Source organism: Furipterus horrens, unplaced genomic scaffold (assembly GCF_987537825.1).
Source record: "Furipterus horrens unplaced genomic scaffold, mFurHor1.1.pri manual_scaffold_7, whole genome shotgun sequence".
NCBI classification, from domain to species: domain Eukaryota; kingdom Metazoa; phylum Chordata; class Mammalia; order Chiroptera; family Furipteridae; genus Furipterus; species Furipterus horrens.
This window is the reverse complement of record NW_028327177.1, coordinates 41,892,333-41,916,628: the sequence shown is the minus strand read 5'-3', so window position 1 is coordinate 41,916,628 and position 24,296 is coordinate 41,892,333. Positions and strand designations below refer to the sequence as shown.

The window sequence follows — 24,296 nt, the reverse complement described above, 5'->3', positions numbered from 1 at the left end:
GGATTACATTGAACTTTTTAGGCCAAACCCATAAATCAGGTATATTAGGTTAGAATTTCCATCTATTAACTTATATGTAAGAAATACAATTTAACTTGTAAAATTCAATTTTATTTCAAGACATCAGTCTACCAGGATGGAAAAAACTTTTGTCTTGGTCAATTTAGTATCCTCTCCTCTTTTTTTTTTTCCTAATATTTACCTAAAGCCAAGATACTGAGATGCAGCTCATTTATCCCCAGTGTTATGTGTCCCCTTAGTCACTTCATACAGAATATTTATAAAGCATTTAAGAGTTTTATAAAGTATCCTTTGGATGTGATTTCTCATTCAACTTTCAAAACAAATATCTTTGTATCTACTTTAAAAATTCAGAGATTGGAATTAAGAGTTTCAAATATTTGTTCAAGACATGCTTTCTGAAGAGGCAGACTTGGGCCAGAAACCCAGATTTTCTTAGTAAAATTCTGGAGCTTTGGACATACATGTTGGTGTATCTTAACACTTACTTGATGATGAAAATGATGATAATAACTGCTAATTTTTATTGAGTATTTACTATTTTCCAAGGAGAGTGCCGACTACTGCACATAATTATCCCTCCCTTAATCTTTCCAAGAACTCTAAGAGGCAAGTACAGCACAAAAGAGAAAGATGGTGATGAAGGAGCCCAAGCTCACAAAGCTAGTGAATGATAAAGCCAGGATGCACACTCAGGTGGTCCTACTGTAAGAAACAAGGACATAGTGACTCCCAAATCAGTAGAAAGTCATTAGTAACAAAGGGCAAATGTAATTAGAGGGTCTTAAGGGACATCCTGAAGGGGAAAAGATAGTCATCACCAGACAAAGGGAAATTGGGAGAAGGGAGTTGACAGTAGTAACATATTTACAAATCACGATAGGGGCATTTAGATAATCTGTTAGATTGTAACTCCAGAGTAACAAGTAATGGAGAAATGGGGAGAAGGAGAGGGGAGGGGGAGCTAATCACATTACTATAAAACCAGATTTCTTCATCTACTTGGGGCGCACATTCTCCTGACTGAGGGTGCACCCGATCCTGCAGACTAGTGAATAAACACCTCGCTTTGCTGCTCAAGTCCTGTGTCCCAGTTTTTATTGTGAGCGTTTCTCACACTACACTGGAGCCTGCCCTCCTAACTATTAAATATGGCCTTTCATGTTCTGTTTATTGAATCTTTGGACCTTTGCACTGGGCCAAACCAATATTGTCTAGCACTTATTTTGTGAAGCAAGCAGGAAAGCAGATGTTCTGACCACAAGGACTGATGGTTATGGATTCTATCTGAAGACAGGATCAGTAACCAATCATGCAGAGCTGAAGAGAAACTCAGTTTGTCAGCACCAGTAAGAATTCATTCTTCTTTCTGTGTAATTATTTCTTTCCTTTTCTCATAAAAACTAATGCCTTTACCCTGTATTTGGTCACTATTCAGGTTTCTGCCTGGATCTGTGCTTCCCAAATTGCAATTTTTTGATACCAAACACTTATTGCCTCTCATTTGGGCTTTTTAATTTTAGGTTAACAATCTCAATAAACTTAATTTAATCACAACTGCAAAGACCCATATGCCATGGAAGGTAACACATTCACAAATTCTGAAGATTTGCATGTGGTTATCATGGTCAGGCCATTATACAGCCAATCACAAGTTGTCATTTCCTTGGGATAAACAGCCAAGAGTATAACTTTAACAGAGCAGGGACCCCCTCCCCAAAGTCTCCAGAGCTGGAGGTTTTGGAGAGGCAGAAAGGAGACAGTACTGCTTTTAAGGTACTTTGCATATCTATGGCAAGCTGGTGCTGTGCTGCAGCCCAGGGCTAAAGGGCAGATGATAGGCTTAAGATACTAGCCTTTCCTGAAAGGAAGCTATGCTGCCCCTAGGTAAAAGGGTGGATAATAGGCTTAAGATACTTTTCATAATAATGATGTATGGTGCCCTGGGCCAACATTTAAAATTAGGGAGAGCCAAGAGGATAAAAGAAGAGAATCTATGCAGTCTGACAGGTTGTAGGCTAGAGTCTAGGAGAGTGGTTCTCAACCTTCCTAATGTGAGAAACGCTCACAATAAAAACCGGGACACAGGACTTGAGCAGTAAAGCGAGGCCTTTATTCACGAGTCTGCAGAGCCGGGCGCACCCTCATAGCCAGGAGAATGTGGCGCCAAGTAGACAAAGGAAACTGGTTTTATAGTCTTAGCTTCCCCACCCTGAAATTGCCACCCTAAAGTGATTATCTTCCTTGCCCTAAAGTGAGAGCGATTAGCTTCCCCGCCCTAACGCAATTAGCTCCCCCTCCCCGCTCCTTCTTCCCCGTTTCTCCATTACTGGTTACTCCGGAGTTACAATCTAACACGGTTATCTAAATGCCCCTTCTGTGGTTTGTAGATATGCCAGTGCTGTCAGCTCCCTTCTCAGAGATCCTCTAATTACATTTGCCCTTTGTTACTAATGACTTTTTACTGGTTTGGGAGTCACTATGTCCTTGTTTCTAACACTAATGCTGCGACCCTTAAATACAGTTTCTCATGTTTGTGGTGACCCCCAACCATAAAATTATTTTCATTGCTACTTCATAATTGTAATTTTGCTACTGTTATGAATCGTAGTGTAAATATCTGATATGCAGGATGTATTTCCACTGTTACAAATTGAACATAATTAAAGCATAGTGATTAATCACAGAAACAATATGTAATTACGTATATGTTTTCTGATGGTCCTAGGCAACCCCTGTGAAAGGGTCGTTCGACCCCCGAAGGGGTCACGACCCACAGGTTGAGAACCACTGGTCTAGGAGGTCTGGTGTAAGAAGAGAGATATGATGTGGCAGCTAGGCAGCTTTGTAGGAGAGCTGGTGTGCCAGGGAGAGGGCCATGTGGGCAGAGCGAGTGTAGAAGAGAAGAGGAGTAGCTATGAGGAAGGAGCCTTGAGCCAGCAGGGGATTCAGCCATACTGCCTGTAGAGAAGCAGCAGCTATGCAGTTTGTAGTCAGGATTCGGCCACGCAGCCTGGGCTAGTAGGAGAGTAGGCATGCTGCTGCTTTGATCTTGCCTGCTCCAGCTGACTCCAAAAGCAATCAAGGACTCTTGCTTGCAGTCCCGAACTATTTTGGACTCTTGGAACATGGGGTCTATGAAGAGGACACTCTCTTAGGACTTGTGCTTTCCTGGATCTCACCATGACCCAGCGTAACACGGCACATGCTTTTCTGGACTATTAAATGGAGGCTGATGACAACATACCCCAGATCCTGAAGGAGAGAGCTGACAGATAAGAGATGGGGAACTACTGGGCTTGGTCTTGGTTTATAGCTTTTTGCGGAGAAAGGGAGTGCTGGGTCTCGGGAGAACAGGGCTCTGAGCTGAAGTGCTTCCAACCCTCCCACCCCCAGGGTTGGAATATTGTAAATAAAGACCTGTTTTTCTCAACACTAATTGTTGGGTCATACACCAAGGTGCTACATGAACAAGCCCTGCTTTGCTTGGTAACATAACTACCATTGGTAGTGTTACAGAACCCCTGGGCTGCTCCAGTTGAAAACAAACCCATGGGCTCTTTAGCTATGGGCCCGATTGCCCGCCGCCAAAATTATAACTCTCAATACCAGAGTTTGGTGAAAAGAAAAAGAATTGTTTATTTAACAGTTATATAGATTTAGTTATTTGCGGATTTCTGTTGTTAAGTCTTATGCTCTTTAAAATACCCACAAACACATATCCTTGCCTCCCCCCTTCCAAACCAGGCTAGTTTTAGGAAAGTCACAGAAACCATTTCCCTACTTTCCAAACACAGTTTAGCTTTACCAGCAGCTGCCAATCATTCAATCCTGATTGGGGAGGTCCTTTCTGTGCTGTGGTGCCCTCCAGCTCCCAATGCAGGACCGCCTGGATTCTCAGCCTCCTTGCAAACTGCCTTCTTCCTGCAAACTGCGTGGATCTTCTCTCCTTCTCAGAACTGCATGGCGAGAGCCTCTTAACGCAGCCTGGAGACCCCTTCTCCAAGCCACAGGGAGAAGGCCCCTTCACCAAGCCACGTGGAGGGAGCACACGAGAGAGCGAGAGCGAGCGCGAGCGCGCGAGTGAGAGAGTCAGAGCGCCAGAGCCAGAGCGTGAGTGAGAGCCCGAGTCAGAGAGCGAGAGTCTCAGAGTGAGAGCATGAGCGAGAGCCAGAGAGAGTCCCAGAGTGCCAGAGCGAGAGCCAGAGCGCCAGTGAGAGCCAGAGCCCAAATGAGAGCTTGAGAGAGTCTGAGCTAAAATGTCTGCAGCTGCTCATATATCCCTGAGTGCGTCATCTGACGCAGTGGGCGTTGCAAACAGTTCTGACCATTCACAGAACCTTACGTAGGCTCTGTGTGCTTTCCATACCGTCCCCTGGTTCAAGACTCCTCCCATCTGCCTGAGGCTTTGGATGCATTAAAGCCATTTGCATAAGAAAGACAGTAGCCACCAGCCTCAGGCATGTGGAAGCATTTGAAAAGCTGCTTACTTCTCCCCATCCCCCCGCAGCAAACTCTGGGGATTTTTGGACTCCCCTGTTTCTGTAACAGTAGTAGCATATTTAAGTTGGTAGGAACTTGTTCAACAGTTTTCCAAATGGCTGTACTAGTTTACAGTCCAACCAGCAATGTATCAGTGATGCAGTTTCTCTTCCACTTCATCAGCATTTGGTGCTGTCACATTATTTTAGCTATTCTAATACGTATGTAGGAATATCTCATTGTGGCTTTAATTCCCATTTCCTTAATCACTAAAGATATTGAACATCTTTTCATGTGTTTATCTGCCACCTGTATATCTTGGTGAAATATCTGTACATGTCTTGTCTGCTCTACTTTCTTTTTTTGTGGAAAAGGAAAGGGGGTTTATTTAAAAGTTTTACAGATTCAGAATAACAGTGGGTTTCCACCATTATATCCTACTCTCTTTAAAACACCCAAGAACACTTAGTACTGTCTCCCCCTGCCAAACCAGGCCAGTTTCAGAACACACTAGCCAGAGGTACTGCCTTTCAGAAAAGCAGAATTCCATGGCTCAGTATTCATGCTCACAGTTGAGCATTTCAGGCATCTCCAGCTGACTAATTGTGTTTCGTTAGGCAGGTCCCCACAATTCCAGCCTCATCAGCCATGCCACCATGCTCTGCAGGTAGATTTCCCAGTGGGTCTCCTCTTCCTTACTCCAGACCTTGTGGCAGACTCTCTCTCCAAACCACACGACTCCTCCCTTACATCGCAGACCTACTAGCTGACTCCCATCTACACCCTTGTTACTGTCTTTGTCTGCTTTACTTTTAATGCAAATAACCAGTTCTTCAGGAACACCTTCATTAAGACTAATGAGAATTTATGGGTTGAGTAGATTTTTGAACTGCATCTTTGAGGAAAAGTAAATACATGGGGGTTCTAAAATGTTAGTGTGCATCAGATAAAACACCAGTTTCTGTTACAGAATGGGGATGTTCAAAAATCCCCAGAGCCTGCGGGTTGGGGGATGGGAAAAGGAAACAGCTTTTAAGATGCCTTCACATGCCTGTGGCTAGTGGCTAGTGTCTTTGTTACACAAATGGTTTTGATACTTCCAAGGCCCCAAGAAGATGGGAGGGGTTTTTGGACCATGGAATGGTACAGAGAGCACACAGAGCCTGTACAAGGTTCTGTGAATGGTCAGAACTGGTTACCATGCCCACTGCATCACAGGACGAAGTCAGGGGTTTAAAAATAGGTGGCAGACATTTTAGATAAGGTTCTCCATGCGGCTTTGGAAAGGAATGGGAGGACATCATGCAGCTTTGAAATGGCAAAGGGAGAACCATGTGTGATTCAGTGCAACATGGCATGTTTTCCTGGACTGCTATACGGAGGCTGATGACATCATACCCCAGATCCTGAAGGAGACAGCTGACAGATAAGGGATGGGGAACTTTTGGGCATGTGTTTGGCTTCTAGCCTTCTGGGGAGCAAGGGAGGTGCTGGGTCCTGTGGGAGAACAGGGCTCTGAGCTAAAGTGCTCACTGTCCTCTCCAGGTTGGAATATTGTAAATAAAGACCTGTTTTCCTCAACACTAGTTGTTGGGTTTTACACCAATGCGCCAGGTGAAAGAACCCCTTTTCACTCTGTAACATTTCCAATTTTGTGACTATAGTTTGGGGCCCAAGATAATTTACATTTCTAACGAACTCCCAGGCAGCCCTGATGCTCTCTTCCCAAGACCACACTTTGATATACATTACTTTAGGGAAACCTTAGAGGTATTTGATGTTTTCTGCTGCCTTTTCCCTGTCTTTGTAAATTTCACTGGAGTAAACATGAAAATGAACTAAATGTTGTGCTCCAAAGTGGGGTGCTGAAAATAAACAACAATGGGGGCAGTCAAAGGGACAAAAAAATAACCTGATCTCCAGATAGCCGAAGCCTGGAACAATCTGAGCAATAATGACAGTATTGGATTATATAACCCAAAGAATAATACAAATATGGGAGAAAGGACAAATCTTTGCACGTGAATTCCAAAAATCATAGCTACTCTAGGAAGTGTAGTGTTAATTCCCTCCTTGACTGTGGGCTTGATTTAATGACTCTCTTCCTTAAGACTAGCTTATGAAAAGTGGAAAATAGTAACTTTGCCATGGAGAAACCTGGCAGACACTCCCTTAACCAAATGCCCCAATAGGATGCGATGAGAAAGGTACCCCACCTGTGCCTTTTCAAAATCCATAACCCCAATCTAAGTCATGAGAAAACGTCAGTTTAATATTTATCTCTCACTATACATCTTCCCAGTGTTCCTTAGTGGTAAACTTTCTGATTTTTAGCCGAGGACATGATAACCTAGAATATACCAGGATATATTTTTCAAGTTTCCTTTAACTGTTTTCTTAAAATTGTGTTCTAGTTAGTAGGAGGTTGGCAGAAGCAGGAAATTCAATTTCTATGAAATGTCCTTAAAGGGAAGCGATGTGCCCTTCTTCACCTTACTTTTTGAAGGTTGGAATGTGATTATGATGGCTGGAAGGTGGGAAGTCACCTTGTACTGGGGTAAGTGAAGACAGTGGAGCAAGAGGCTAGAAGCCACCTGATAATGCGATAGCAGCCCAAGCCCTAGACTGACTACCTCCAGACTTCTGCATGAGAAAAGACTTCTATCTTAAGCTCCTATTATTTTGGATTTGATGTGACCTGCAGCTGAACCTAATTTGAACTGATACAAGGGCCATTATGTAGAGCTGTGTAGAGTGTAACTTCATTGGATAAAGGCACCAAGGTGGTTGATGGGTAAATGGGGGCTGAAATCCAGCCTGCCCTCTCCTTTCCAAGCTTTGAACAGTGCTGTGCTCACCAGGAGGCTAATACATCGGTGGCACTCTAAGAGTGAAACTTTGGACTCTAGATCAGCACTTTCCAAAATATTACTTGCATATTTCTGGAGGCAGCATAGAGATTTTAGGTAGTTCCCAAATGTACTTTGAAAAAGTATTTAATATTAAATTAAATGAGTTTATATCTCATGGCAGTCAGCACTCTAATGTGCAAGTTCAGACCTCAATGCTAGGAAGGACAGTAAGAAAGGAGTTTGATGAGGGGCAGGAATGAAAGCAAACAGGAACTCATCAGAATATCATGCCATTAGGCAGCACTGTGTTGTGTAGAGTACAAGGTCTGGAGTCAGCCCGCCTGTGTTCAAATCCTGGCTTTCACAGCAACTAACTGTGTTATTTGGGGCATATTTCTTAACTTCCCTGTATTTCAGGGTTTTTTTTGTTTATTTGTTTTTGTTTTTTAATAGCACTTAACACACAAGGGTGCTGTGAGGACTTGTGCCTAACATATAATAACCCTGAATGAATGCAAGCTATTACCACCTTTCTGGAAATTATTTAGCAAAGGAACCAGAAACTAGCCCCGTACAGCCACTGCTGGTTGAAAGCTTACTCTGTGCCAGAAATTATACATATCTGACCTTATTTTACTCATGAGCAAACTAAGGCTTAGAAAACTTCAGTGCCTTTTCCAAGGTTTTACAATTACTTTTATCCAAGTCAGAATTCAAACTTATAGATTGGTTGGATTCCAAAGCCACGTTTTTTAACTTAGATATTAGATAATTAAGGATCAAAGTCAAGGCCTGGAAAGTTTCACAAGCTTCCTTTCTCAATTTCCCAACTCATAACGGGTAGTAGCAAATTCTGTCAAAGTAAAAAGGTCTGTATGGGAGTGGAAGAGGGTAGACTGGAAAGATTAAGACAACTGGGAGGGTGGAGGAGTCTTGGGAAATGGCAAGAGAGCTCACTGAACTGAAAATCAGTGAATCCCTGAGACATATGGCAAAATGGGAATGCATGGGAAGCTGACCAGACCTGAAAAATGTCCCTTGGTAATAGATATGAAATAGCGTCCTCTTAAGATAAGTTCCAGTTCTATTATTCACTGCTTCTAAAATCTTGCTGCATTGAACACTGCAAAACTAATCCTACAATTCAGCAGCTCTATTCTTTATAAAATCACCACCTATTTGATGAATCTGTAAGAATTTGGTCATTTAAATTATTGCTTTATATAGAATCCACATCAAGCCTGTTAGGCAAGGAATCTTTTGCCCTTACTGGAAACGTTATTTCAACAAATTTCAAAATGTTGCATATCTGCGCTTTCGTTTTGCCTATTTGCAGAAAAGTAACTTTCCCAGTTACTTTAAGCATGTCCTCTTACGGCTGAAAAAACCGTCCTGCAACTACGCTTATCTTTCCCAAAATTAATTTTATTCCTTCATCAATTTCAACAACATCTCAGGAGGGGAACACAAGTCCATGAATTAACTGGGTGGTAAAGTCTGCTCCACAGGTTATGGCTGGATCCGTGAAATATTCATCACGTTGCTGGCATTTGGAGAGAAGAACCCTGGCCGGCTCACCTCCTACTTGCTTTTAGAGGTCCGTGCCCAGAGCTCCAACCCAATCACTTTCGCTGCACGTGCTCGCCGGTGTGGACGTCCCAGCAAGTCTGTCCAGCGGGCGAGGGTGGCTGAATCACCACGCCGCGCACGTGGCTTTGGGCCGGCAGGTGGGCGCTGCCGGCCCGGCTCTACTACAATTCCCGGCAGCCGCGCCTCCCGCCCAGGCCCACTTCCTGCCTAGAATGCCCTGGAACCCAGCTGTAGCCCAGGTTCCCGATACCGCGCCACTGCGAGGTCAGCAGCCCAGGTGCTGGAACGGAAGAAAGGTACCGGCGCGACCCTGAACGTCGGCGCTCGCACCCACCGGCGCTCTCCTTACTCGACGCACGCGCCCAGGGGCGGCCGCGCGGCTCCCGTCTTCGGTGACGTGGCGTGCGGGGGCGGAGCCCATGCCGGTGGCGGGAGGGTAGGGGAGGAAGAGCGAGGTGAGCTCGGACGTCAGAGTGGAGAGCGGAAGGTCAGGGAGGCTCCGAGCGGAAGTGAGACTAAGGAGTCTGTCCGCCATTGTGGACCCGAGGAGCGGAGAGGAAGAGGGGAAGACGAACGTGCAAGCGGAAGAGACGGGCCCCCTCCACCGGCTCCCGAGCGCGAGGCCCTCTTTCTGGCTTCCCAGCGAGCGGCGGCAGCGGCGGCGGCTGGAACAGTCAACTCGGCCGAGGGCGGCTTCCAACTGCTGTGAGTGCACGGGGAGAGGCCCAGGCGGCAGCGGCGGCGGCGGCACCTCTCGGGTTGCGGTGAAGAATGTCAGCCACTAGCGTGGATCAGGTGAGGGAGCCGAGGCCTCAGGCTCGGCAAAGGCCCGAGCCCCGGAGCTCCACCCTCGCGTGGGGCTTCGGCTCCTCCCCGTCGCCGCCGCTGCCGGCCCCATAACGGTGCCCCCGGCGCAAGTTGCTGCGGTCCTGCCGCCCGGGCCGGGGCGTGCGCCCTGGCCCAGTCTGCGGTGGAGGCGGGGGTGGGGGAAGGACTGCTCTCGGGCCTCAGGGCGCATCCCGAGGGCGGCAGACGCGGGGCTGAGCCCAGGCGAGCTCGGCAGACGGACCCCGAGTGGCGGTAGGAGGTTTAAAGACTGGGGGTGGTTGGGAAATCGCTGGCTATGGAGGATGTGGTGGCTTTTACTCCTACGCGGATTGTTTAAAATAACTTGTCTTTGATAATGCGTTTTATTAACACACTTTCTCTCTTTTCTTTTTCTTTTCTCGTTAACGACACTTTTCGTCTTGCAACACAGAGACCTAAAGGGCAAGGAAATAAAGGTCAGTTTGGATAATTTTATCGAATTCACCGATGTTGATTTGATGTTACTTGTTTAACTAGGAAGGTCTTTCTGTTTTTGTTTTTTGCTCCTTTTTTTTTAAAGGGTAGGATTGGAGAAAATTCATCAAGGCTAAGACAGCCAAATACTATCCACAACTTTAGTAGTTCCTTGCTCTGATGCCACTTTTAAAGAAAGCACAGTGGTGCAAGAAACAGTTTTCTACTTAGTTGTAGTTAAGTTCAGGAGCTATTATGAATGCAGTGACATTTCTTTAATTTTGCAATTTAACTATTATGTAACTTCTGCCACAAGGAATTTTTATGTAGTAAGTGGATATTTTGTTGACATGTCTGGGTTACATTGGGACATGCAATTCCATAGTATTCCATGTCACACTAGTGCAAATTGTACAATTAATCACTGAAGCTGTTGAAGTCATTTCCGTTAGAGATCAAAACCGAACAAGCATGATCAAAACAGAACATATGCAGTTCTGATTGCAAGGTGAGATTCAATTTGGTTTTTTAGAAAGGACTAATTTCCTTTCAGTATTATGAGATTTACTATTTAGTAAAAAACAAAACAATAAAGTTCTACAGGAAGTAAGGCATTTTTAAAAATAAATGTATTTTGTACTTACTACTATGAAATAATACAGTCAGCTGACTGAAAGTTGACATTGATCATGTGACATGAGTGAGCATAGAACAATAAGTTTTCTTGGGACAGTGCCAACAGAATAATATTACAGTGAATTACATATTTATAACAGTTAAATAGGGATTGAAATTAAACTAAATAGAGGTATGCTTCCTGTTTTTTATTTCAGTAGCAAAATATTATTTCTTCAGGTTTTTATTTACTATAAGCAAATTTGAAAGGAATAGGTACTTATACACAGCTTAATTTTCTTTGAGTTGTAGTACGATTTATTTGAGAATTTGTACATACCAGATATATGGCATTGTATTAAGCAGCATAAATTTATCACTTTGATTAAAAATGTATTTTCTTGGAGTATGCACACATTTAGAAATTTTTAAATTCTGGAATTTAATTTTGAGAGTTAAATGTTTAATTTTAGAATCATTTTTTTATGTTGTGAGCATAAACCTCTGAATATGGCATTGCTGATTTATTTTAACTGAGTTTTTAAAACCTTATTTGTAAATTCAAAAAGAATAATCTATTTCTTTTTTGCTCATTTATTAGGAAGTATATAGACTTTGAGATATGTGAAATTTGTGCTCATTATTGCCTAGCAAAAATTATTTTATCCTAGATCTGTGGGGAGGTGGCACTTTGCAAGGCTATTTGAAATGCTAGGTGTTTTATGTTATCTGCTTTAAGGTAAGTATACAAGTTCTATGAAGTACATGTTTGACAAAACAGAGCATCTATTTATTTAGTAAGCCATTAATATAAGCTTGGTGCTTGGTTTAGGACATAGTCTCTGATATAGATATAAGTTATATATAAATAGTACTGCATATTGACTATAAATAAGTATTTTTTGGTCATTAAAATTGTTTTAATTTATCAGTATCACCTTTGTTTTGTTAGATGTATTTAGATACACATACAAAGTATTTATTTGGATGGTTCTTTGTTACAAATTCTCTTTCTCCCTTATTGTTCAGTTCATAATCTCATTCATGGATAGAATGATGGACTGGGATTCCTAGGTGATCTGTATTTTAACACTACTTGTGGCCACTAACTTACCAAGTGAGCTTGATCACAGTGCATCCTTTGATCAGAATTTCCCCCATCTACAAAATAAAGTAATAATTTGAGTTATAAATCCTATTCTGTGTTACAAGGATTGTTGTAATTACAGTAGTCCACTGCTCTAGGTGTCATTATGTTTTCTGGGTTATCACTTTCCTCGCCTCATCTATTTTTTTTTTTTCACCTCATCTATTTTTAGGATGCAGAAAGACTATTGCCTAAGATATGGTGGGAGGGAAAAATGTGACTGCCCTAAAAGTATCTGTTGTCATTTAAGATGCTTTAAAATGATTGATAGTACAAGTGCACAAATAACACAAATATGTAACTTGTCTTTGTATGCCTCTGCAGGGAGAATTACAAGGACAAGGCAATACATCCAGTGAACTGATAAAAGTAGCTATGTGTATGTTCGAGAAAAATACTCTGCCTTAGCTGACTTGGTTTTCAAGCTCGTGAAATTTTTTTACAGTTATTCTGTTTACTTTTAAGAAGCAGAAAGCAAAGTTATTTTTCTTGAACTTCAGCCTCAGTATTCTAAGAACATAAGTATTAAACTTGAATTCAGAACTTCTCAAACTTAAGAAAAATACATGTCCTTGAGGAGCCCTGAGGAGCTGTCAAGAGTTTTGAAAGCAGGATTCTTTTCGGTTAATATAAATTCAGAGATGTTGTGTTTCTTCCCCGAATTATCATTAGTTGGCAGTGTTGGCTTTACTGTCTTTGATTTTCTACATTAATAACAAATTCACTAAAGGAACTAAAATTTAAAGGGAATTCTATAGCATATCTTTGAAGAGTAAAAGTGCTTTTGAAATAGAAATAGTCCTAGGTTTTCTTCTTTATAAGTTTGAATTCTTTTAAATTCATCTGTTGTCTCTAAGTTAAATATTAGAATTGTTTTTATTATTGTTGGCCAAAGTAGTACTGAAGGGTAGTGGAGGTTTAAGGATAATTATTTACCTGTTGGTTCATAATTTAAAACTGACTTCATATCACTCTTATTTATTAACAAGAATTTTTGCTTGCTGGAATCAAAGTGTATTTTTTCCTTTTCCTGCAGGCACCATAGAGAAAAGTGTCAGATCTTATACTCCTAGTAACCTTAGGTCTTGCTGCTTGCTTCCTTCTATCCCTTAAATTTATAAATAGATAAATATATGGAAAGGATTTATCTTTTTGCTCCTCTCTCCCCTCCCCTCCCAACATTGGTACAATTGCAATTTCAAAGAATTAGCTTAAATTTGTCTATCTTTCAGTGTTTCAGAAAAGCAGTTGAACATGCCTTGTATTTTGGCAATATTCTTTTGTAACCTCTCCCCGCCTCCCCTCTGGAAATTATTGCAAATCACTTAACTGTAATTTTAGGCTTTATTTTATTATTAATCCTCAAAACATTCCTGTAAGGAGATAGAGGGTATATGGTATTGTCGCTGTTTTTGTAGGTGGGAAAACATGATGCACAGATCTGTTGACTTTCCTAACTTGATGTAGTCAGACCAGAGCAAAGAATCATCTGGCTCCTAAGGCCCATGTTCTATCTTGATTTGACTCTGCTTCATAGAGCAGAGGAAACAGGCGAAGAATCATGTAAGTCATCTGTTCTTTTTTCCCTGAAGAACTTGTACAGACTATGGAACTGGCTTGGATTTCATTACTGTTTAATGGCTCTCAGTCTCCAAGACATTAGATTGTCATTAAGTGATGTTCAAAAACTCAAGTCTTTAAGACAGTTGAGTTTCTTAAATGTATGCTTCTGAAACTCAAGAGCTAGCTTCTTATTCAGATTTTAATTGAATGCAAATTACCTGTCAGTATGCATAAAATACTTCTAATTAAACATTTCCTTAGATTGGCATACTCCTTGAATAATTATTTAGGAGTTCTTAGACATGTATGCATCACTTATAAATGACTGTAGGCTATTAACTTAGTGTGTGAATGTTTTGTTCATAGTCTCAGCCTCTTACAAGAAGGGAAAGGATAGAACAGGAAATAAGAGTAGCAGTGTAATAGGCATTTAAGTAAATTTTAAGCAATATAGATTAAATTTGTGAAAATCTTAAATACAAGAAATAGTGTTGTGATTTTGAAATGGGTAGCTGTTTCAAATATGTACTAATATGTACTAGTGTAATAATTCAAAAGTGTAGTGAAGAATTATTTTTAAAGAGGTAAAAGACTAGGCATACCTGCCTTTCATAAAGGAGTGGTAAACCCAGTGGTAAAGGAGGACAGGTATATTAGAATCTCTTGAGCTGACACGATTAGCCCACCAGAAATAACTTAAGGTACCCACTTCTTTATTTTCTTTTCTAGTGGCTATTAACATTTAAATTCTAGGGAGCACATTAAGTTCAGTCTTGGCTGTGATGCTATCTTTATCATATAGAGCTAAACCACTTCAGATTAGGTTGACCATGAGGTTTCTCTTGTAGTCTTTAAGGTTTATTTTGAAGGCTTTGCAATCTAGCATCATTTCTTTGAGAGATCTTGTTATTGAACTAAGGGATATCACCTATTTGCTCTCCCAAGTCATTGTCAACTCAGTATCATGTTGTAGGTGATTTAAAGTCAAATTAGGGAAAATAAAAATGGTATGCTATTATAAATGAACTTAAATCCATTGCCCCCAATCTTAATTTATAATATTTCATGACACTATTTTTAAGTAATAAATCCCAGATAGTAAAGGGTTTTTGTTGTTTTTAAGAGCTTAGTCAACATTCATCAGAAAGGTCCAATTTTTTACATCTCACATGTGTTTCAAAAGTAGTATAGAAGAGTATATTTACATAGACAATGCCAGCACATGAAGTTTTATCTGGGTAAAACTTGTGGTCCTGAAGTTATTCTTAGTCCTATTTGGATCTTGTAATAGTTTATGTAATAATATTGGAGATTATTGCATGTTGTCATTGAATACTCAGGTGAGGTAGGTAGGTACTATTAATATTCTCCTTGAACAGAGAAGTAGTTACAAAGGCTAAGTCACTAACTTAGAGATGGCTCACCCAGCTTCTCATTGTTGGACTTACGTTTCAAACCCAAGACCTTCTTACCTGAAGTCTGCTCAAAGCACACTGAGACAGTGTCAAGAGAGTAAAAACTATAGAGCATTTATGGAAATTACCTCTGAACAAGTGTGGCATAAATTACTGTGATTGATTTTCTTGTGTGTTGCAAAAGTAATCATGGTTATCTTTAGTGTTTGAATTTTATTTTTCTTCCATGTGAAAGTCTTCATAATTTTTTGTTTTAGAATTAAGGCCCTTTTTATTTAGATTTTTTTCATAATTATATTTATTGTGATATTGCTTCTAGTTAATTTTAGCCTAACAAGACATTTCAGGTTTATTGTAACAAAAAAGTTCATTCTTTATTTACCTCTACTGGACTAAGTAATAGATTTAACAAAGTTAGAGAAAATACAGAAATCTGTCTACAACACTATTTAAGTGGTATTTTATATTCAGATATAGCATTATTGAACCCTTCAAACATTTTTATTTAACTCTGTGTACTACAGTGTTGAAATTGGGATATTTACCTTATGTTTTTGGTAATGGGAAGTGTATATATAATTTGTATTTCTCTAATCTTGGGCATATCTATACAAGATTTGCAAGTTTTGGGTGGCGCATAATTATTTGTATCCAAAATTAAGTTAATTTTTAAAAAAGATTTTTTAAATGGAGAGAATAAAGAGCTCAGGATAACCTTTTGTGACTTGGTTTGAAGAATATTGAAAATGTTACGTGGTTCTGTGATTCTGATAATGATAATTACACCACATCTTATACAAACATATTTTTTAGTTTCAGTACAAAACGGTTCCATTCATCAAAAAGATGCTGTAAATGATGATGATTTTGAGCCATACTTAAGCAGCCAGACAAATCAGGTAAGTTTGATGGTTCCGTATTTAGGAAATTAAGCTTATCTTAGTATTAATTGGTTTTTCAAATAGATATTTTCATCAAATAAGACTAACCATAACATGAATAAGTCTAGTGTACCTGCATAATAGTGAATAGCAGTTCCAGGTTTATGGCACAGGAGAGTTCTTAAAAATTATAGAGAGCTGAAACTAGATTATGAAATGTAAAGATCTGAAGATGAACGTTATTGTAGTTTTTTTTTTAATGTTGAAAGAATTTAATCTTTTCATGTCACTCATATCTTCATAGCCGAAGCAAATTACAAGTTTTTATTAGCTAGATATTTGTGGGGGAGGACTACTTTGTGTCTGAAATTTTTGGTTAAATTTAGTGGTTTCTTTATAAGGCATTCCAAATTGAATTTCACTGTTAAAAGTTTTTTTTAATATAACCTGGTAATGTAGAGAATAGATAGATAGATAAACGAAATAAAGACTTCATAAACACCTGATTATATATTGTAGCCATGGAGACTTTCATCAAATAATTGGTGGTTTTTGAAGTTCTTGTGTGTTTGGATTTTTTATAAATCTTGTGAATTTGTACAGGAATAATTTAGATTTAAATACTAAAAATATAGTATTCTTTGGTCTCTACCATTTCTGTTTGCATCCATTTGTTAATAAGAATGTTGCTAATAGAAATAAAGTAAAAAAATAAACTTTCATTATTAACCAGTTTCTTTAGGTAGAGAACATTCTGGAATGAAGCTGCTTTTGTTATTTTGCTTAAAAAAAGATACTGGAAAAAAAAGTACCTTGAAATCTTAACCTCTAGTTATTTTTAAACTATAAAGTACAAGAAACCAAATGTTGTTACACAACTTTACAGTTTTAGAGCAAATATGAAGAAAAAGTAGCTTCTGGTTTGTGGGATGTAGAATTATTTTTAGGATGGTGGAGAGCCATGGTTATGTTCAGCCTGTTCAACCTCTTTGTAATTTCTTCAAACTCCTCCTTCTATCTGTTGATCTACATTCCTAGCATATGTTGGGAGGGACTAAACACATGAGAAGGAAGAAGAATGAGTGATAAGATCTGTAAAAGTTTGGCTGTTCTTAAGAATGAAAAATTCATTTGGTATTTATATAATTTACTTTATGATCTCAGTAAATTTACTCTCCACCTGAAGATGGTGAAAGAATAATGTCATTGGAAAATAGGGAAGATCGTTTGTGGTGTAATCTTATATACAAGTTTTAAAAGAAACACACAGTATTCTATTTGGGTTCATACAGTGACCTCAGTTAGTATCTCTTATGGCAATGTTTTCTAACTTTTTTGAGAAATTCTGGTATTATGAGGTATAGTAGATATTTCCCCCCACAAGGTCTTTATGATCAGATGAGTTGAAGAAGTTATTTGGTCTGAATAATTGAATTGGGTTTTGGGGATTTTATTTATCTACTTGATCTCATACTTCATTAAAATGTAAAACGAATTTCTAAGACAAGAATATAGTATGCAGATCTGTCTTAATTGTTCAAACTGTTTTCAGGGAATTTTAGTGGATTGTAAATGTTTGAAAATTGTTACATAAGAATCCTCATTTTACTTGGTAACAGATATTTTATAATTCATTTGTCACAGGGGCATAGAAGATTGGTTATTTGGCATTCCACAGAGGTGCTTCAGGTCTGCCTAGGGGAGACTGCGGGAGGGTACCCTTGATCCCACCCTTGTGACAACCAGAGCTGTGCTCTGCTTTTTATCTGGTTTTGATTTTGTTTTTTTTTAATTGGAATTTTGCATAGAATTTCACTTGTAAAAAATTTTTAACTGTTGGAAGTTATTTTTTAAGAATATAAATGCATTTACCTTAAGCCAGTTTTTAAATTGTATTATAAAAGCTTCGTTATGTTGTCAGGAATATCTATAAAGGACTTGATTTAATTTCAGCTTTAAATGCAAGGTCTTATGTTTTATATTAATAATTACGTTCATGATATTTGAATCAGTATATCCATGATCTAAAGAGAGGTTTTAAAATGGGTGCCAGTCAGGCTGTGTTACTTCTCTCTTCTTGCTAGTACTAACCAATAGGTTTTCAGCAGTTACCTTTCTATAATACTAAAATAATTATGTGTAGTCAGCGTACATACTTTGTAAAGAGCACTACAATTATAAAATACTGAAAACTGGGTCTGTTGGAGAGAAAAATGGAAAATTATCTGAAATCTGAAAGTAAATTGTGTAAGAGTTTTAAGTTACTTATAATCACTTAGCTGAAATAGAACAGTTTATAAAAATTGACCTTTTAAAGCAGATTAGTGAAACTGCATTTATTGGTGAGATAAGATATATCAAGTAATTATTTTCAGACTTAAATTTCTGCAGGTAGTTATAGGTCCTTGGACTGACATAGTTGAAGTAATTGCTTAATTTTTAAAAATTTCTATTGAATACACATTGTGACCTTAAAATTAAATCCTATCACCTGATTTTAATATTATAAATAAGAAAAATGAATCCTTTGTCTGAAAGGATAGTTAATGTTTCTAGTTAATTTAAATTGCTTTGTATACTTATATTTAATTCACATCAAACTCAGGGATACTTTAAACCCGACTATTGACTTTCTGTGGCAGCACGTTTCTTCTGTTTTCTACTGTTCACTTCCCTAGGAAATAATTTTTATAGTAACTTACATGTGAGTGTCCTTCAGGTCTGATAATTAGTTCTCTGTTATGTATATGTATATATATTAGGTACAGCCAAATTGGATGTTTCTGTTTGGCAGGGAAGGTAGGATTTTTGAAACTTAGGCCTTAACCAGTAAGTTGGAAGACAAGACCAATTGAAGCTTTATGAAGTGTGTGTTTTGTTGCTTCTGTTAATTCTGTCTTGGGTTTATTGTGTCATTCTTTAATGATTTTTAAAATTTAGTGTTTAAAATTAAGTTTGTTTTGCTTAATTATGAAGTAGATGTACATGTTTACATTTATATAAAATATTTGCTGTGTGAAGTTATTTTCTTAAAAGATCACTATATTTAAGTAAAAATAAAGGTCAGCAATAAAAAAGAATAGTTCTCTATAATTCCTCAGAATAATCGGGCAATTAAGTGGATCAGGAAATTCACGTTTAATTGGTACTATTAAAGGTGCCATATAAATTTGAAAAATAAATTGGATAAATGAAGTTTGCGTTTGTTTGCTTGTATATATATGGGGAAATAAATTCCTGGCCATGTTTATCAGGGAAGAGGTATAGAGAACTAAGAAAGTAATATAATATTTTGAGTTTCGTTATTTTCTGTCCCTGCCCTTAGTTAAGGTTTTCATTATCTCTCCCTGTTCGAATAATTTCCTAATTGGTAATTCTATATTCAGGAGTCTCCTCAAAGTCGAAATTTGGTTGTACCATTGCTATATTAAAGAATTTACCTCAGCTTCACAACACATCCCTTCCTGCCTCAGCTTTGGTCACCTTTCTCTAACTTAGGGAAATAGGGCTTATTATTATTTTCTGAAAATATAAATATTTTCATGATCTCAGTATGTATGATTTACACAGACACATTCACATGTCTATTATTTTGAAGTTTTTTACTGATTTCACAGTTACTTGCACCTTTCTCTTTGTGCTAGTGTTTGTTTTGCTTTGTTTGTACTTCCATTACAGTACTTATCAAATTGTAAGGTAAATATATGTTCCCCACTAGACCTGTGAAGTCCTCTGGGTCAGAGTCCATGTATTTCATCATTTTGTCTGCAATGACTGGCACTTGACTCTGACACGTAGTAGGCATTCATTAAGTACTTATTGAATGAATGCATTAGGTTATCTTCTAGAATTAGGGATGAAGAATTATGGTAGATGAAATACTGTGTTAATTGAATGGGATATATAATACATTTTTCTTACAACATTCTTATGATTAGATATGAATAAATCATATTTTTTAAAAGTACAATAATATATTTTAAATATTAGAGGAAAATACAAATAAACATTGAAAGTAGACTACACTTCACATTTTGTTAATTCTGAAGTGAGTTCTGGAGAATGCCGGACCTCAGATTCTTGAGGGAAAGCAGTTTTATTTTTCTCTGTGCAGAAGTGGTGTTATTGGTGGATAATGCCTCAGTCTTTTTATTGAACTGAAACATTGTAGAATATTATTTCTTGAAAGTTGGATATTTATGAAGGAAAAATGGATATTAAGTACCTTAATTGGAAGACTCAGTTATAATTGATTTGAATTAAAATGCCCTCAGGTTAGAACAGTGATCATAAACTTTTTCTTATTCAAGTTTTCTTTGAGATATAGAAAAACAATTGATCTATGAGTTAAGGGATAACAATTATAAATGATTTCAAAATTTTAAGGAAGAGCTTTCAACCTTCTGCATTTTAGTTTCCAAATAAGAAAAAAATTAAGGTAAATGCCTAACTCTGTATTTCCATGTAGCACTTGGCCATTTTTAAAAAATTTTTTACAATTAATTAGAGCAACAGGTATTATTCCCAGTTTACCAGTGAAGTAACAGAGTTAGAGAAATTAAATGATATGAGATCACTGCCATAGAAAGTGAGAGTACAGAACTGAGCCCAGTCCTTGCCTACTGCATCACATCCTAACTTTATACTTTTAAGATCTGGACTGGCTTTGAAATTATTCATATGTGTCTTATGATTAATTTACATTTAAAAAAGGCAGGTTAAATTGTATTAATAAATATATTGTCAATCGAATACTTACTGTGTCCTAGGCAATATATCTTAATTTCCTTTTAATAGAGAAAACAGTTCAGAGTAGTAACTTGGCTATTTTCACCTAGCTGATAAGTGCATGGGCTAGGATGAGAATTTATTTGCTGAATGGTTTCACTTCAATCTTACATTAATGGCCTCTTCAGGTGTATTTCTAAGTGTATGCTGTGGGGAAATGATCTGTGCATCTGTTTTCACCTGTATGTTTATTATACCATTGATTATTATATAATTTTATATGTATATATTATTTTCCTTTTCAATTCATTTTTTGAATGTGAAGGAAATAACAAAAAATTTACATCACTTTGTTTAAAAGGTATAGATCTTTAAAGAATATAGTAAGATCTATTACCGACCACTTTCCGAATTATGAATGAACTCTTTTTAAGCAATTATGTTACATAGACTGAAATTCATTATGTCTCATTATAACCAGTTTTTAAGTAAAAGGTGAAAGTAAGTTTTGAGTTATTTTCCATTATCAGTAGGTGGAAATTTTGTTTTCTCCACTACCAAGGTGAATTCCTCTAATTGATATTCCACTTAGCCAGCAATTAAAAACTTAGCAAAACATTTAAAAATATTTTCAATTATAATCAACACTCTATTATAAATTCAAAATATGTTGATCATATCTTTTTTTTAAACTTTAAAGAGTTTCCTACTATTTTGTTTTTACCAGAATCCAAACTGAAGTCTTGTCTTTTGCAAGAAAATTGCTTAAGTTACTTTTATAGAGCTGAGGAAAAAAATACCACATTCAGCTAAAACTACTGAGAGAATTGGGAAATAAATAATTAGCGTTTGATAAGCTGGAGAAAGCAGGCCATTTTATCCACTATACTCAAGGGCTCTCGGTGGTAGTCCTGTGGACAGCTGTGTTGTCCCACAGGTACAGGGATGCATCTCTTATTAGCTTGAGCCATCTGTCTGATAGGCAGGTGTGACCAGTGGAGCACATTTTAAAGTAATTTAAACTTTCTTTTGACAAAACCACTAATGTAGGGGGAAGTAGTAAAAATTATGATTTTTAAAAATAATTGTAAAGGTCACTATTCAAAGCCTTCACACCCAAGAGGGTTTGGGCGTATTCTAGCCACAGAGGAGACAGAATAGGCAAAAATTTGTTCCTCATTAATCTAATAGTAGAGATTGGGAACTTGTTTTTAAGAATTGGTACAGATTACAGAATCAATTAAAACAGAGTTCGTAATCTGTAGGCCAGGGACCAAAAAAAAAAAAAAAAGATTGGCAGCAACCAAGAGACTTTGGCTTACAAGCTTAAAATACAGCAGTAGGCGAAAGTAGGTTTATAGTTGTTACTACATAAAGTACAGAATTAATAAAGCTGTTGTAATAATCATAACCTGCATGTCTTTTTTTTCCATATGAACAACTGTAAACCTACTTTTGCCCACCCCGTATTTGTTTTTGGCCTTTCGTTGGCTGACCCCTAAATTACACAATGGGTATAGATAAATTAGGAACCTGATGTGTAACAGTTGTGCAAAATTCAGCATTTGTGATGGTGAAATAAGAATATTCAAAATAAGTTAAGAGTATAATTTTGTAAACACTTTATTATGAGAAATGAACTTTAAAACTTTCTACCTGGTCTACTTTTCTCCTCCCACATCCAGATTAGGAATTATTGAGTCTAGATTTCATTGCCAACATTCTAAATTAAATCTTTGAAACACATTACCCCCATATTTAGCCCTGCTCTCCTACTCTTTCCTTAGGTGGAATCAATCTGCTTTCCTGTGTTATGTCTTTAGATATAGGTTTTCTTTTAGAATGATTATCTTACATCAGTGTTTTTCACAATAAGTATTAGGTTAAAATACATATATACATACATACATGCTTTAATAACTTTAAACTTAAAAATAATTTTTAAAATCTTTTAATCTGTTGTATATATTCACTTATACTGCCTGGACTTCTGTTCATTTTTTTAAAGCTTTTTAGAGTTTTATATCGCAGTGATTTCCTTGTCAGGATGAAACACTTATGAGTAATTTTCTTTTTATCAAATAATTTAGTGACTGGATTATATTTGTGTGTGTATGTGAATCTTCATGACTAGTAAAAGTTTACTCATAAATTTCTTCAGTAATTTTTTTTGTTGTTGGAAACAACATTGTTGATTTTGAACTTCTCTCAAGCTCTTGTATTTGTCTTTAAATATAACAGTTAATATACTGTCATCTGTAATGGTGGCACTACTGTGGTTGTTTCAGAGATACTCTTCTTTTATACTAATATATTTTCAAATATAGTTAATAATTATCCAATATAGTTAAAAAATATGTTCAACTAAATTAGTAAACAGTAACACTAGTATTTCCAGTTTTGAGTACAGTAAAATGTACTTATTAATATAAAGTGTATTTAAAGTCTTTTATTTTTCTTTAGTACGAAGCGTTGCTTAAGTCCAAGCTTTACTGGAAATACTCCGTAATACAATGTCGTAATTATTACTTTAAATGCAGCTGTTATTTGATTCTCTTAAGTTATTTTTATTTTAGTTTTATCAAAATCATTTCAAAATACAATATTAGCTTTCTCATAGACAGTGGACAGTTGTAACAGTTGCGAGGTGTGTCACAAGAAACTTATTAGTAACAATAAAGCAAATCAGTTTTCAGTGATTGGCCTTTAAAAAATAATTTAAATTTCAGGTAGTGTGGCTATGACGTTTGTCACACATTTATATTAATGTACTTTTCTTGAGTGGGAAAGCAGTGTTAGAATAGTCCTAAGAGAGTAATGGCAAAAAAGAGAAAAGGAAAAAGTGGGTTACATACTTTTGATCTGGGGAACTTAGAATATTGATAGACATTAAGTGCATAATTAGCCTTCAAAATTTGACCCTTGCAAAGGGAATACTAGCTGTTCTAACTGTATATTAGCTTAATTTTTTCACCCTGCTTATTCTATAAATTCTAAAGCTTTTGTCTGAGGCTTTAAAAATCATACCTACATCAAAGAGTGAAAAATCTGTCAGACCTGTTTTTGACATAAGAAATCCATTTCCCAAAGAAATCTTTAAAATATTTTGATTTTCACGTTGTGTAGTAACAAATTGAGTTTTTAAAATAGAATTTGGTGCCTTGGTTTCCGGCAGATCACTAAATGAATGATTAGTTAATATTTAAAATAAAAGTTGATATAATTGCAGTAATTCAGCAAAAAAAAACCCCAAAACAGGAACTTGTTTTCTTAATGAAAATTCTGATCAGGAATGTGATAAGTTTGTTGTGTAAAATTTGGAAAATCTAGTACAAAGAAGAGGCACTTTGTTATCTTGCCATTAAGAAACCGTAGCAAGGATTTGGCTTTTGTTTCTTTTCCAAAATGAACAAGGTAAAACAACCAGATTTGGATCATGCTCTAGGTATAATCTTGAGTGTTTTTTTCTCAGAGTGTATTTCTTAATTTTTTTCTTAATTAAAGTAGAAAATTTAATTGTTGAAGTAGATTCCATAATATAAGTATAATTTAATTGCTCTATTAATGGCATGGTTTCCACGTTTGTTTAATTTTTGCTTATAAATTTTTAGATACATCAGTTGCTTAAAATAAAGCTGGCTGTAAGTGATTCATTTATGTTTGCAAAATATATAAATCAACTTTGTAGAAATTACAGTATTTTTAAATTGTAGTACAGGAC

At 37.1% G+C, this 24,296-nt stretch overlaps 1 protein-coding gene across 7 annotated transcripts in view; it reads left to right on the top strand.

Moving 5' to 3' along the window:
* The first annotated feature begins 9,377 nt into the window (after positions 1 to 9,377).
* Positions 9,378 to 24,296, top strand: part of YTHDF3 (YTH N6-methyladenosine RNA binding protein F3) — a 37,473-nt gene continuing 22,554 nt past the window's right edge. Inside the window, exons 1-5 of one of the 7 annotated variants that reach the window (XM_090283634.1) lie at positions 9,378 to 9,650; positions 10,204 to 10,228; positions 13,407 to 13,551; positions 15,780 to 15,865; positions 17,492 to 17,536. In XM_090283634.1, coding sequence (XP_090139760.1) covers positions 13,494 to 13,551; positions 15,780 to 15,865; positions 17,492 to 17,536 — 189 coding nt within the window. In that variant the 5' untranslated portion in view covers positions 9,378 to 9,650; positions 10,204 to 10,228; positions 13,407 to 13,493. Of the gene's footprint in view, positions 9,741 to 10,203; positions 10,229 to 13,406; positions 13,552 to 15,779; positions 15,866 to 17,491; positions 17,537 to 24,296 lie in introns of all 7 variants that reach the window. The other 6 variants (XM_090283633.1, XM_090283636.1, XM_090283635.1 and 3 more) reach the window with 6 other exon arrangements.